Source organism: Pseudopodoces humilis, chromosome 6, assembly GCF_049639895.1.
Source record: "Pseudopodoces humilis isolate 2021_Gansu_Grassland_sample_001 chromosome 6, ASM4963989v1, whole genome shotgun sequence".
In the NCBI taxonomy this organism is placed as follows: Eukaryota; Metazoa; Chordata; class Aves; order Passeriformes; family Paridae; genus Pseudopodoces; species Pseudopodoces humilis.
The window spans coordinates 20,093,473-20,107,635 of NC_142205.1; the positions used below are offsets into that span (position 1 = coordinate 20,093,473).

The window sequence follows — 14,163 nt, forward strand, 5'->3', positions numbered from 1 at the left end:
AGAGACAAAAAGCCTTTAAGAAGCTCACAAGTAGCCTTCCAGTGCAATTCATTAAGAGCAGGCTAGGGTGACTTCTCACAGCAAAACAATTTGTGGTGTAGATGTATAGCAAAGTTTAGACTGAAGACCAGATTCCTTGTCAGAAAGGCTCTCTCTGTTGTATACAGAGAGAAAATTGAAGCGTTGCTGTTGCACTGCTGAATATTAAGAATGACCATGTCCTGTGAGGATCCCAGTATTTGCTGTCCATGCAAGTACACTGTCCCCAGCCTATGAGGTTGCAGGAGGGTTTTGTGGCCAAAATGCATGACTTGGCACTTAGACTTACTAAACTTTATCTTATTGGACTCTGCCCATCCATCCAACCATTCCAGGTCTCTCTGAAGAACCCTCCTACCTTCCAACAGAACCCAGTGGAAGATGTGATTCTTTTCTAAATTACATGATATTTTCAAGATGTGATCCTAATTTCTTTCTGAATGACAACACTATAAAAACTAGGTTTTAGGATGAAAAATTCTTACATCACATTTGAATTTCATGTTTGCTTCAGTCAAATGTTACTCTTTTTTTTTTGACACCGAATTATCCCAAAACTTTATGTTCTTTATCCCGCTTTATGTTCTTCATGACATTGTACAATAAAAGGATGGAATTGCATCAAGTGTCCAAAGAATTTCTTACTCTCACTGCTTCCCATATTTTTTTTATTTTTTGCAAAGAAAGAAAGATGGTTAAGCACAAACACTCCATCTGTATATGTCATTTTTAAATGGTAGAAGCAGTGAAGGTTTATTTCGCCTTGGCACATTTTTTTAATAATATCTTAATATTTAAAACTTCTTTGGAAATGATAACAAGCATCAGAATGTCTTGAATTACAGTCACAGCATTAAAAACATTCCTAGATGAATATTTGAGAAAACTTATAGTAAGAATGAACTGGGATGTCTGAAAAGACAACATGGATTTCTTTTAATCATCTTTCAATCACAGCATTGTTCTCTGGGCCTGTAGTTTCTTACAGGAAATTCATCAGGCTGTTTCCTTGTGATGTTCAAAGCTACCCATTTGGTCTACAGTTGTGAAGTGAAAGAATATGAACTTCAGTTTGTGATCTCTTTTTAGAACTTTCTAGAGACTCAGTGTATTTATGAACAATCTTGATAATGTTCTTATGATCAAGAAATATCTGTAAAAATGTGATTGACAGGGATGACTATGCAGTGACTACTAAAACTGTTGGGTTTTGTGAACCATAATTTGGGCATATCCTTCATCAGTCACATAAGAAAATGTATCATGAATCCTTTTTTGTCTATTTTATTTATATGAGACATTTAATCAAAACCAGTCATTTATTAAGCTAAGAGTATTTTTCTTTCCACTGTCTTACTTTCAGAATGCCTTAAAGTGATTAAAGGAGCATGAGATCTAGCAAGTACATGTTCCTGTTAACAAAAATTGGTGCATCTGTCTCACAAACAAATAATCAGTCTGAGTAAATGTCTGTGAATATTTCTGCAGTTGAGCTATGCAGAAAAGGTTTTGGAAGGGAAGGAAATGACCTGAATCTTTTAAAAGAGAACCTTTGCACCAGTCTGTGATTCCACTCATTGAAGGACAACCTGCATTCATCAACAGAAGAAAGTATTTTTGCATAACATATTGCTGTATAATGATGGTTGTCATACCTGAAGTTTTATCCTTCAACTTTGTTAAATTGTTGGTGCAATCTGACATGTATAGCCAGCCATATTTTTAATTGAGATGTTCTTTTTTTTTCATGTGAACCAGTTAGACAATATTTCAACTAGCATGACAATTAAAACCTATTGATAATAACACTCCATGAAAAACAGATTTATAGTTTTACCCATGAGTAATTTGAGTTTAAATATTTTTATTATAGCTCATGCTTTTCTGTTTATATTTTATATATTTTATGTATGCATATTAATTTGACTTGTATTCAGATACATAAGTTCTTTGATGATTTTTCAAACTGTATGATGAAAATATTTTGAGCGATTAGCATATGTCTTTCTTGTTTGAGGCCAAATCTGAAGTGAAAGATAAAAGTGATTTTGACATGAAAAAATGAAAATGAAACTGTACATGTGAAAATCAAGTCCTCGGGTAATAAAAGTAGTTACATTCAAGGACTTAGTGAAGACCATGCTTTTTTTTTTCCAGACAATTTTCTCATTGGTTTTTTCAAAAGTCATACCTCTAATATTTGGCTAGAGCACGCATTGACAAACACATGCCAGGAATGTTTTTATTAGATAACACAAGTTAACATTTGTTTTAATAGAATTTCACTGCCAGACTTTCGAAGAAAAAAAATAAAAATGAAATCAAGCCACAAAGATGTTCTTGTGTGACATTACACTGTTTTCTCACTCAGAGTTGCATAACAAGTTGATGTCTGCAATCAATTCCACAGGTGAATATATCAGTACTTTTATAAGGTTGCACATATAAAATATCTTTAATATGTTAATTACATTCTCAAATAGTTAGGAACATTTTGAGTCCAGTGTAAAGTAACAGTTTAACATTTCAGTATTTTTAAGCAACTTGCTTTAAACAATGTTGCTGACAATTAAAAGTAACTTTTAACCTACAGCAACAGGCATGGTGTTCCACATGGCCATAAAAGAAAATAGGCTTCATATCTGCAGTTTTTTAATTTATTAATTTTAAAAAATACATATTTTCCTTTTGTGAATTTTGGATATTTTTGCAACAATTAGTTTATTAGCACCTAAATGTCTTCTCTTAATTATTTTTTTTTATAATATGCATTGCACTTCAAACATTTTCTTACAACAGAAGAAAACGCATATTCTATTTTTTCAGCAATGTAATATTTAAAGTATTTTTCTGTACAAAATGTGAAAAAAAACCCCAACAATTAACAAGTATTGCCACATCTTTGGCAAGAGTTTTAATTATACAAGGTGGCTGTATAGATAAATATGCTTGGAGTGTAGTTCTGGACATGGACACTGCTATTTTGTCTGTATCTACCTTTTATCAGTTTCCTCTTCAATTACCTTTTCAAATGTATTTTTTCCAACAATTTTTCTGTCACAATGAAAGTGTATGTAATCCTGATTAAAAAGTACTAATGGAAAAAATTGTATTTTTACATTCATCCAAGTCTTTTTTTTTTTTTTTTTTTTTTTTTCCTATATAGCAAAATCTATAGTGCTTTTCCAAATATCTAAATTCTGGAAAAAATTAATAATTTTTCCTTTCAAGGCCTTGTATTTTGAGCATGTGTTATGTTTATTATTATAACTTGCATAGCTACAGTGTTTGCCAAGATGGCATTTGTTTCATCTGACTTGAGTGATCTCAAATTATGTAGCTAACTTAAATTCCTCAATATGTAGTGAAGAATATTTCCATTCATTAAGTGTCTTCCAAGAGTTCTGCCCTTTCATTTTTGCAGAGATGTGTAGTTGACTATCTGATATTTTATGCCTGAGCTTAGGTAGTCCAATTTATAGAAAATGTATCAGTCCTTAAAAAATCACTGTCTTTGAAATTAAGACATTTAAGCTTAAAGAATAATTTGGACAACTTAGATGAATAAACAGTAAAAAAAAAACATTGAGGACTAACTTGTAGATAAAAATAATACAAAATATTGAATATATTACCTAATTTTGGAAAACATTTCAGCTGCAGATTTTGGAAAATATGTCATCATCAATGAAATTTTGATGACCAGTGCAAAAGTCCTTATCCTTAATCACTCAGAAAATGAATGTGTCTTTGTATCTGTATTGAATATATTTACATATCTTCCTTATTAAACTGGAAATATCTTGTTTATGCATTCATATACATATAGAATTTGGTCTGATTCTTCCAGGCGTTATTGCTGAATTTTCCTAAAATTTTATGCTGTGACACTCATGTTCATATTGGGCTAGAGTCTTGTGAGTAGTAACTAAAACTAAAATATTCCAAATAATATTAATCACTGGTCTTTTTAACAGTGACAGCACGTAGGTGAGACTTAAGACAAAAAATTCTACTTTGATTCAACATATGTATTAATAATTCAAGACTTTTCCAATGGCCATTTATTTTCTTTTATTTTTAACTAATCATTTTTATATAGAACACCGGTGTATTTTCTATTTATTTAAAATATTTCATCTCAGCAGCAAGATTTTTTTAAATTACATAGAAGACATTACTTATGCATCAGTGATTTGCTAATACTACGGTTTCATATTTTGAAAGGTTCATATATGCTTTATTTATCTGTATCTGTGATTTCAGTGGCATTTTGGCAGCTTCCTTTGCAGACAAGCCTCTCTTTGAGCAGGAAAACAAAACAAAAAGAAAGCAAATTTTAAAAATTGTCTCTGTCTAAAACAGAAATAGAATGGCTCAAGAGGAATTGATTAGCATGGTGAAACAGTGGGCTCTGAGACTTATTTACTATATGTATTCTGTGGAGACTCACTGCAGAGTATCTTGTCTGATACTGTGAAGTGAGCTCCTTTTAGTTCAAACTATCTAGAGAGGCTTTGGGATCATTTCCTTCTTTGGAATTTGATCCAAAAGGATCCAATATATTTGCTTCGTGATACTTCTTCCAAGGATAGCAAAGTACAAATTTGGAGATGGTAAGGAGATTAACTTCTGTGTCCATTTAGGTGAACTAAAATACTATAAATGACTTGTGAAATAGGTTTATGAAGCCTTTCCTCCATTCTAGGTCTTGTAAGTGCCTGATAACTAGTGTTAAGAAGTGTATTATTTTTCTTTTCTACACATTGAATTATTTAATAATATTCCAGATTCAAGAGAAGATGATGATGTTCACAACCCAAACATTCGGGTGATTGAGCTGCTAGGATGAAAATGAGGGGTTTGTTTTTTTAATCCAATTAAAATCTTAAATGAAACTTTATTATCTTTTAGCAAATATAAAGATTTCTTGTAGTGAAAGACAGGAGCTGAGAGACACAACACCCTATGAACTAATATCCCTGGAGTAGTTTCAGGCAGCATATTCTCTGCTGAAAACCAAAGAAAACAAAACAAAGTCCTCCAGGAAAGACAGGCATTCCAAATATTTCAGCAAAAGATAATGTCACAGAAAAGTTTGAGAGAACTTAAGTCAAGAATGTGAAGGTGTGAGTAGTGAATAGTACCAGATAGTATTTTAATGTTAGATTTGACTCAAAGTGTTAAGAAGATTTGAAGGGAAATAGTTAGAAAGAGTAGAATACTGGAATCTAATGCATTAAGTTCAGAAAAAAACCTACTAGACACACTGAAGTTCTGTTTAATCTTCATGAAAGATATAGGAGAGGCTTCTGTTTTAAGAAAATAGAAAGAGATATGATAAAAATCTTAATTCATGTTGTAATTGTTCTTGGTAAGAGATAATGCTACTTCATCCATTTAATTTTGCAGTAGAATAATAGGAGAGCACTTCAGTGTCATAGATGCTTTGTGTTTATAATTTTCAAACAATTGGACACTGAAGTGATAACAAAAATATATTTTTATGAGCAGTCAAAAGAGTATTCTAAAATTATTTTGACTGTCTGATGCAGATTCTCATTTTTTCTTGGTTTCTTTATACTCACATTTCAACAGTTAGAAAGATCTCTTGTGATGCTAAGAATATTGGTAGACAAGTCTTCTAAATTTTATCTAATTTTTCTGAATGAGCTTGTGTTTTGTATTTTGATAAGAAAATTCTGTCATGAAAGAGGATTATATATTTGAGTTTGAGAGTATCTTAAATAAGAGGTGTTCTTCAAATTATTGGTTCTTCTCTGGTGATATTCACTGAAATAAAGGAATGCCTTTTATTTATTTACTTAGAGACAAGAATTAATATACATTTATTTAATGAATGTAGCTAGATGAATAAAAATAATTTTGTCCTGCTCAGAAGTCTTTGTTGTGATTCAGAAAGGGAAATTTGGATAACAAGAAAGAAAATATATTTGAGAAAAGCACTAAATTTTAAACTAAACAGGAAAAAGGTATGTTTGAATATTACACTGTGATATCCATAATGTAAAATTAATGATGAAATACTATTCTTGAATAGCAAATCTTTACATGTAGCCTTGGGCTTAAACAAATAGATATTAGTGGATGAGTATTTCAGCTTTATACAGAACAAAAAAAATGTGGTTCTGGTTCATGACCAGAAGAACACTACCACAAAAAAAATTAATAAAAGCGAAGCCAAAATAAATGAAAGTAAGCTAATTGCAGTTCATCACAGGCAACGTCTGCTGTAGAGATGTAATATCAAAACTTTTTTTAAATTTTATTTAAGTCCTGTCAAAAGTTACAATTCTCACTGCATTTTGCTAAACTAAAAAAAAAAAAAAAATTCTAATCTTTTAGCATGCTACTCTAATATTAATCTCAGGTGTTTCAGTCTTCTCGTTGAAAAAATAATGCCTGTTTAATTTAATTTCCTGCCAATTTTATATTAACTACAATGACAGAAGTTTAGAACAGTAGAAATATGTCATTTGAATAGGAAAAAGAGCTGTGTGGGTTGAAACTATTCACGCAGAATAGGAATCATTCATTAGTATTTTGTTTGTCTTCCAACAAGCTTCCAGCAATTAAGAATGAATAGAAAGAAAAGGATAATGACATGTTGTATCAGAATTCAAGCGCTAAAGAAACACTTTGAATTTATGTGATCAGTTGATTTATATCTTCTGTTTTTCAGATATATCCTATACAAACCCCAGAGTCACTGTGTTAGTCTTGCAAGCAGTTTGACGTTGATTGACTTTCTGAAGCTAACAGTAATTATAATATTATTTTGGCCTGACTCATCACTGTTGCTTTTCATGCTGGATACAAACAGAAAATACAGAAATTCCATTGAAACTTAAGAGAAACTTCCTTTACTATTATAGCTGCAAAACTGTAGAGGAGCTTGCTCAAAAAGGCCATGGAGTCTCTGTTCTTGAAGATATTAAAAACCTAAATGATCACATCCCTGGGCAAAGTGGTCTAGCTGGCTCTACTTTGAGCAGGAGAGTTGGACTAGATAATCTCCAGCTAGCCCTTAGACCACCTCAAATTCCTGCAAATACCCCATGATATCATACACTGTTAACTTGTGGAAAGTCATCTGATTTGAAAGTCAGGGAAAAATAAGAACCTTAATTCCTTCCAGGGTTTGGGTAAGGTCCAAACGAATAATGAACAAACTGTTAGAAATACTTGAAATAGTAAAGCTTGCTTTAGCTTGGTTCTCAGTTTAGGCTAATTTTTTTTATGCTTCTTTAAATGTTAATATACATCTTGGACTGCATTTTACAGTTGATTAAAATGTTTTCAGTCCTTATAGTTTTGAGATGTAGGTATTGTGACCTCAGGAAGGCCTGGAAGTCTTACAATTTTTGTCCAAGTATTAAATAACTAAGATAGTTATACTTTAGTGCGTACACTTCGTACACAGAATAAGTTGAGGAGCAATAGGCTGAGAATGGTTGATGGTTGCAAACTTATCTCTCTAAACAATTAAACATAAAAAGGATTTACTCTGCCACTCTGCTTCTACGGTTCAAATGCACCAACATTTTTGAACGTTTATATTGAACATTGAATGTTTATAATGTTGATAGCAACTGATACATGGTACAGAAACCATGAAAGAATATAATCCATGAGCAGTGTGATATATCAGGAATCACAATGCAAAACTTTAAACTTCAGGATATGAAAAAAAAAAATCTCTCTCATAATGATGAAAAAGCGTCACAGTTAAGCCTTGTGGAGCTGTATGGATATATTGCTTTTCACCAAGTCTATTCAAACTCTGTCCCTAAAGTCCAGCTCCAAAACTAGGATTCTTCATGTACTGAAAATATCATTTTAGCTTCCAGCTGGGATAAGGGAGAATTATTTAATACAGGTTAAGGTTATAAACTCTGTATCACAGAATAAGTTAATAGAGCTAAATCACTACAGATAGCAGGAAGATTGGCATTGCAGTGTTTTTTGTTCTATGGATGAGTGGAAAAGAAACTATCCCATTTAAGAAATATAGTTGATACAAGGAAGAAGTGGAGGTTTACCACTAAGGTATAATGCAAAGGTATACTTTTTCTCTGTGATGAGCTCATCTCCAAGATAGACACAATTAGGAAGAACTCCATATGCTGTTCACAGAAAATATGATCTCAGTTTTCAGAGGGCAAAAATGATCAAACCTAGTCTTCTTACTAAACCTACTTACTAAATCTGAATATCCTAAGACCCTACCAAAAGGCTAATAAAGGCTTAAGATTGCTTTTTTTACTGGGATGGACAAATTCAACTGTTGTGGTCTTATTTGGGTAAAAGTAACTTGACCATGTTGATTCACAGTGGTGGCAGATGCAGCTGTGTTAATTTTGTGCATTGAAAAATGAATAAAGTTAAACATAACCCTCTCCTCTCATATGTAGGTGCCTTAAATTGTCAGCATTTGGAAGTTTCCCATCTCAGTTTTTTCTGAGAAATTACTGATGTAATTTTATAAATGGTAGAACAAAATTTAGTATGTAATCTGTCTTTGCTTGTTAAAGTGAACCTTATTATCCTTTTTTTCTGCATGGATATAGATGCATAAGAAGACCAGCATTTTGCCACTATTTTTTTGTAAATATTAATGCTAGCATTCTTCATCTTTCCCTCTTGTTTGTTTCATTAATATACAGTTTTATGTGAAACCTCAACTGTTTTACAGATTAGGATATAAACAAAGATTAGAGTATATGAAGAAAGTTCTTGGTTTTGGAAGGGGTTTATTGCATTTATAAAAACTAATGCATAAGTAGTATTTGTTATGTATTAGTATTCTAGACTTCATAACTTACTTCATAGGGATTTAGACTCAACTTAAATGCTCTTATTAGTAACAATTAAAGGACTAATATGAGTTTCATGACCAGCAACATGTACATGCATATAAAGGGTTTATTCAGAGGCAATTTAGGGCAATCCCTTACTTACTGCTGTGTTTTTATCAACTTTATCTCTAAGATGTCCTAGTTCTTATGTGTAAAAATGAGGAGACATAATTCACTTAGCCCAAATATTCAAAGTATATAAAAACTCAGTATCTTTTATAACAGATAGTTCTGCTTTGACACATTTTTATCCAGATTATACTGTCTAAAGTATATGGTAATTTGCATATCAGAGATGATGACATGTGGGAAACAGTCAATGCAATACAGATATCTACTTTTCTTCTTAAAATTCTTTATATTAGTCTTTAATCCTTTATATTAATCATGGAGTGTTTCTAACTATGCAGGTAACAGACATGCATTATGATCCAAGTCCATTTCTTTTTATTGGAAAAGGACGGGCCATGATGTTATTCCATGAGGCTGGATGCATTCAAAATTTGCAATAGATTTGCCTGAGAATGTCTGGTTGTCAGAGGTAATGCAATAGAAAGGTCAGAATTCTGATGTTTATACTGAAAGTAGAAGTGTAATAAATCCTGCAAAATAACTATTAACATGCACATCATTCTTTCAGAAAGAATTTTATGACCATTATGTCATTCTCATTGATATTCTGCAGAAAGGGCAGAACTGGCTTTACTGAACTGAATACTCTGTATTAGTTTTGTGTTAGATAATTCCTATTCAGTACTGCATTTAAGAAAAAAATCAAGATTAACACCCAGATCTGCTAAAAAACTATTATTAACAACTTAGTAAAAGTACATAAATTTATTTTAGTTTCAAGGATATATAGTGATGTTCTTAGGGAATTTTACGCCTCAGCTATAAAACAGCCCAGCTTTGCATCTGTCACATCTCTTCCCTACATGCCAATTAGGTAAGGCATATAGCTTTTAAAGAATATGTGAAAATGAACAGGATACTCCTATATCTTTTACAGCTTGTTCCAAAACTTACTTAAGATAACTTTGCTATGATTCTTGTGGTAGCTACAGATATGATAAAAAGGTGTTCTGTTCTTGTGATCTAGTTAAGACTTATTTCTAAGAAATCAATAAGAAGTGGACCATAAAGTTCCAAATATTTGTTGGCTTTTTTTTTTTTTTTGTAATTCCCATTTTAAGTTACATCACTGTTTTTGCAGGAATTGTAGATGATGCAATGTCCTTATGATGCTGAGGAATATAGTCAGTGTAGGTAGCTTGGTGAGCAGCTGCAGTGGAAGCTCTGGGTGTTAGGAGTCAAGAGTCCATGGACCTCTAACCCTTTGCATAATAAAGGTCGTGGGGTGCCCTGTGCCCATCCAGGTGACCAGACACTCAAAGACACAGCAGCTGAAGAGCCCAACTTCCATGCACTTAGACTGGGAAAGTATAAAAGCTCAGGTTTTCCTCAGTTCAGGGTCCCGCCTCAAAGGTACCAGCTCGAGCTTATTTACTTTTTTTATATGGTTATTGCGCCAAGATTAAATCATTTTAAGGATTGGGACATCTAAGACACTGCTATAGGGAATTTGGGTTTGAGACAGTAAGGAAACCTAATATGACTGTGTGAATTTGATGTGTGTAGATGCCAAAGGGCCTTGCTCCCAGCTCAGCTGGTCTAAATGTGACTGCCAGAATAGTATGATATTCAGGAATAGTCTGTGTGATGATCTAAGTGAATTCAGATCTCTGGGTTTCACAGTTTGTGTCATCGACCCACAACTAAGTAGTAATTGATGCATAATTACAGATTACAACATCTCATTGCATGAAGTTTTGGTCCATCAGTTACAGTAAAGTATTTCTGGTAACTATCACCTGTTTAAATTTTTGATCTACTTGTGCCAGGAAGGTTTAGCATTATATTTTTTGTCCAACCTGTCCATCATCAGCACTAATTACCTTTATAACTTCAAAGTTTTGTACCCTCAAAAGAATTTTGTACCCTCAAAATGAAACTCCACTTACCCCTCTGCTTGTAAACCTGATGTGGACTTCTGTTCTTCAGGGCTTGTGTGAGAGGTTGCAGTTGCTATTTTCTCCCTTCTGTCCTGCATATAGATTTCCATCCTATAGTGATTACAGTTGCAAGTGGGAATGATGTATGCTTATGTCTCATTCTAACATAGAGCTTGAAACACATTTTAATCCAAATGACAGCACTGTCAGACACCCCATTTTAAACACAGGAAAACTTGCATGGTGTCTTATGAAATGAATCTGATGGTGTTTGTTTCAGAAGGTGCTTTCTAGAACAACAGACATTTTTCTGCAGTTCTCTAGCCTTGTGAACAGCAAGTTATTTAAAATGTATCATTAAATTATTTTAAATGAATAATTGCTGCTTGAGTGTAGTTCAAATCCTAGGAGAATCCCCTAACATCTCACTGAAAATCCTGCACATCCTAATCGTCCTCTGAAATGTGAAGGATTGACTCTTCCACTTCCTGGGATTCTCCTTGGTGCCAGGGTTCAGCATGTAGGCTTCCAGAGCAACAGTAATATCTGTCATTTTGAATGAATACAAATCTCTAACAATCCATGTTTGTACAGTCCCAGTGGAAGCGTGTTGTGTCAGCTGTGCTTGCGGTACTTTAAAGGCTTTATTAAGTCAGTTGGCAACACACCCTGTCTCCAGGCACCAGCTTTTATGGCAAAGGACCTAAGAGACTTTTTTGTCCCTTTCCTTTTTTTTTTTTTTTTTCCTTTTCCCCCCCTCCTTTTTCATGTTAACTAGCTGTCAGAAACACAGGTAGTGAGTTTATAGAAGTCTTATGGGTGTGTTGATATGTTTGTAATATCCACAATATAGTTTGCAGATGAGCATTTTTACCCACCCACACAATCTTACACACACATGTGCACACACTGTCAAGTACCTTTATGCAGTCTGATATTAATTCTGATCAACTTATTACAACTGATTAATAGAGAAACTGTGCAAAATTTATAAAGAATTATAACCAGCTTTCTTAGCCCATGTAGCAATTTGGAAGGAGGCTAAAATAAACTGTGGGAAGGTTCTGGACCATGTATTACAGTAAAATTCCATGCATACTCAGTCCAGTGGCCTTTTATGTAAGAACTGTACTTTCTGTTTGCTTTAATGTAGACAAAATTGTTTAATTGGTAAATGTTAAAATATGAGTTTGCTTAAGTCATGTTTTGAGAATCAGATGTTCAAAGACTGAACTTTCCAGTGACATTCAGAATCTTTTCTCTTGCAGCCGTTTCGTAGAGTGACGTTTTCTGTTGTGAGTCAGCCTCAGGACCCGCATCAAGGGTCATTGCAGAGTTGCTATGACAGCGGTCTGGAGGAGTCAGAAACACCAAGCAGTAAGAGTTCATCAGGGCCAAGACTGGGTGCCCTTCCACTCCCAGAGGACAACTACGAAAGGACTACGCCGGATGGCAGTGTTGGTGAGGCAGAGCATATGGAAAATGGTAGGGGCAAACACAACATTCACACACATAATCTCACTAGCAAGTGATACTAAGTAGACTTTTGAAAGGTCAGTCCAAAACTATAAATAAATATATTAAATAATTAATATTACAGTTATTTGATTTTAAAGTTTGTTAAAATGCAGATATACAAAATAATGGAACATAACACCACTAATTATAACAGCACTTTCTATTTTCTGTCATGACTTAAAATCTATACTGCAGAAGCAGTTAAAACACTGAAAAAAAAAATTATTAGTAGAGGTGTGGGGAAATGGTAATTGAATAAAATTACATACTTTTCATTTTAGATAAAGGACCATAAAGGACATATATTTTCATTTCTGTCCATTTTTGAGTCAAAACCTACTTATAAAATTTCCCAGAATGTAATAGATACATCATCAGGAAAAGAAAAGAGCATTTTAAAACCACATTCTAGAGAATTCTCTTTTCCCAAAAAGCGTTGTATAGACTGTTTCCAAAATAAAACCCAATGTCAAGTCCATTCTTCATTTTTCAGAACAGAAGAACATTACTTTCCTTTTCTTCACACTTTATTTTGTACAGTACTTTTACAACATCTCATTTAAGTTTGGGGTCCATTTATGTAGAAGGGGAAAATTTTAAATACTTATTTATTCCATAGTAATTTTCCTATTATTAAAAACCAAAAATGTTAATATAAATCTCAGGTTAGGTTCTGTTTTTCTTTCTATTTAAAACTATTCAGGATTAAAAAACCAAAAATACTTATTCATTTTGAAATGTACTTTATAAAACATGGATATTTCACTATTTTCCATGTTTTGGCCTTGATCTAAAGTTTTATGAAGTCAGAGACTGACTTCATTGTAACTTCATTTGCCCATAAACAAGAAAATAAATTAATACACGTCAAAGTGTACAGATTTTTGATAACCAAAGAAATAATGGGTTTTCTAATCCAATTGTAATCAGTGGGTACATGCAAGAAGGGTGGTGTTTTTTTGTTATAGAATGAATTAATTAGTTTGGCTAAGTGCATGTTAGCTTTTCAGAGATTACAAAACAGAATAATTGTTCTTGGGGTTTTGTCTTATCTGAGTTAGACATGTCAACCCATTAAAACTATGTTACTTTTCATGGTAAGATACTTCCAAATCTAGTATATATTACTGAAGAATGGCTACAGCAGTCTATATATTCCTAAGATGTATATCCCAATAGCAAAAAAATTAATTCACTAAAAAGAAAGACAGTATTATCCATCTAAAGATATATTAGGTAATGTATGCTTATACATTTGCATTTATATATTCTCCTTGGTTGTTTATATGAATATATTTGTTTACATTTCATATTTCTGGGGATGTGGTAGGGGGAAAAAGTGATAATGGTATTACTGGAAAAAATTTCAGAAAAAAAAGCTTATAGAGTTTGTACCTAAATTGGGCTGATTATTTTATTGTCTGTTTTGTTGTGATTAGGATAATTAAATTATTTGTAAATTCCCTTGGACATCCAACAATGAAAAGAATTTGTAGACATGAAATTCAGAGTTCAAAAAGTATTTTTACATGGGATATGCCTGATCCATGCTGGAGAAACTGTAGAATCACAAATGAATATAAATTTTAATGTATTTGGTAGCAAATAAAAAAGAAAATCACACTAACTGAAGTGCAATTGAAAATGAAAAGCACTTAATCAGTGTCATAAGTTAAAGCAAATTAGTTTAGGTTTTCGTATTGATGTAAAAAACT

The 14,163-nt window shown here is 32.7% G+C and overlaps 1 protein-coding gene across 2 annotated transcripts in view; it reads left to right on the plus strand.

The window, feature by feature from the left end:
* Positions 1-14,163, plus strand: part of PCDH7 (protocadherin 7) — a 265,561-nt gene that overhangs the window by 111,289 nt on the left and 140,109 nt on the right. Inside the window, exon 2 of one of the 2 annotated variants that reach the window (XM_088057037.1) lies at positions 12,199-12,415. In XM_088057037.1, the coding sequence (XP_087913163.1) occupies positions 12,199-12,415 (217 nt within the window). The remainder of the gene's footprint in view (positions 1-12,198; positions 12,416-14,163) is intronic. The other variant, XM_088057038.1, reaches the window with a different exon arrangement.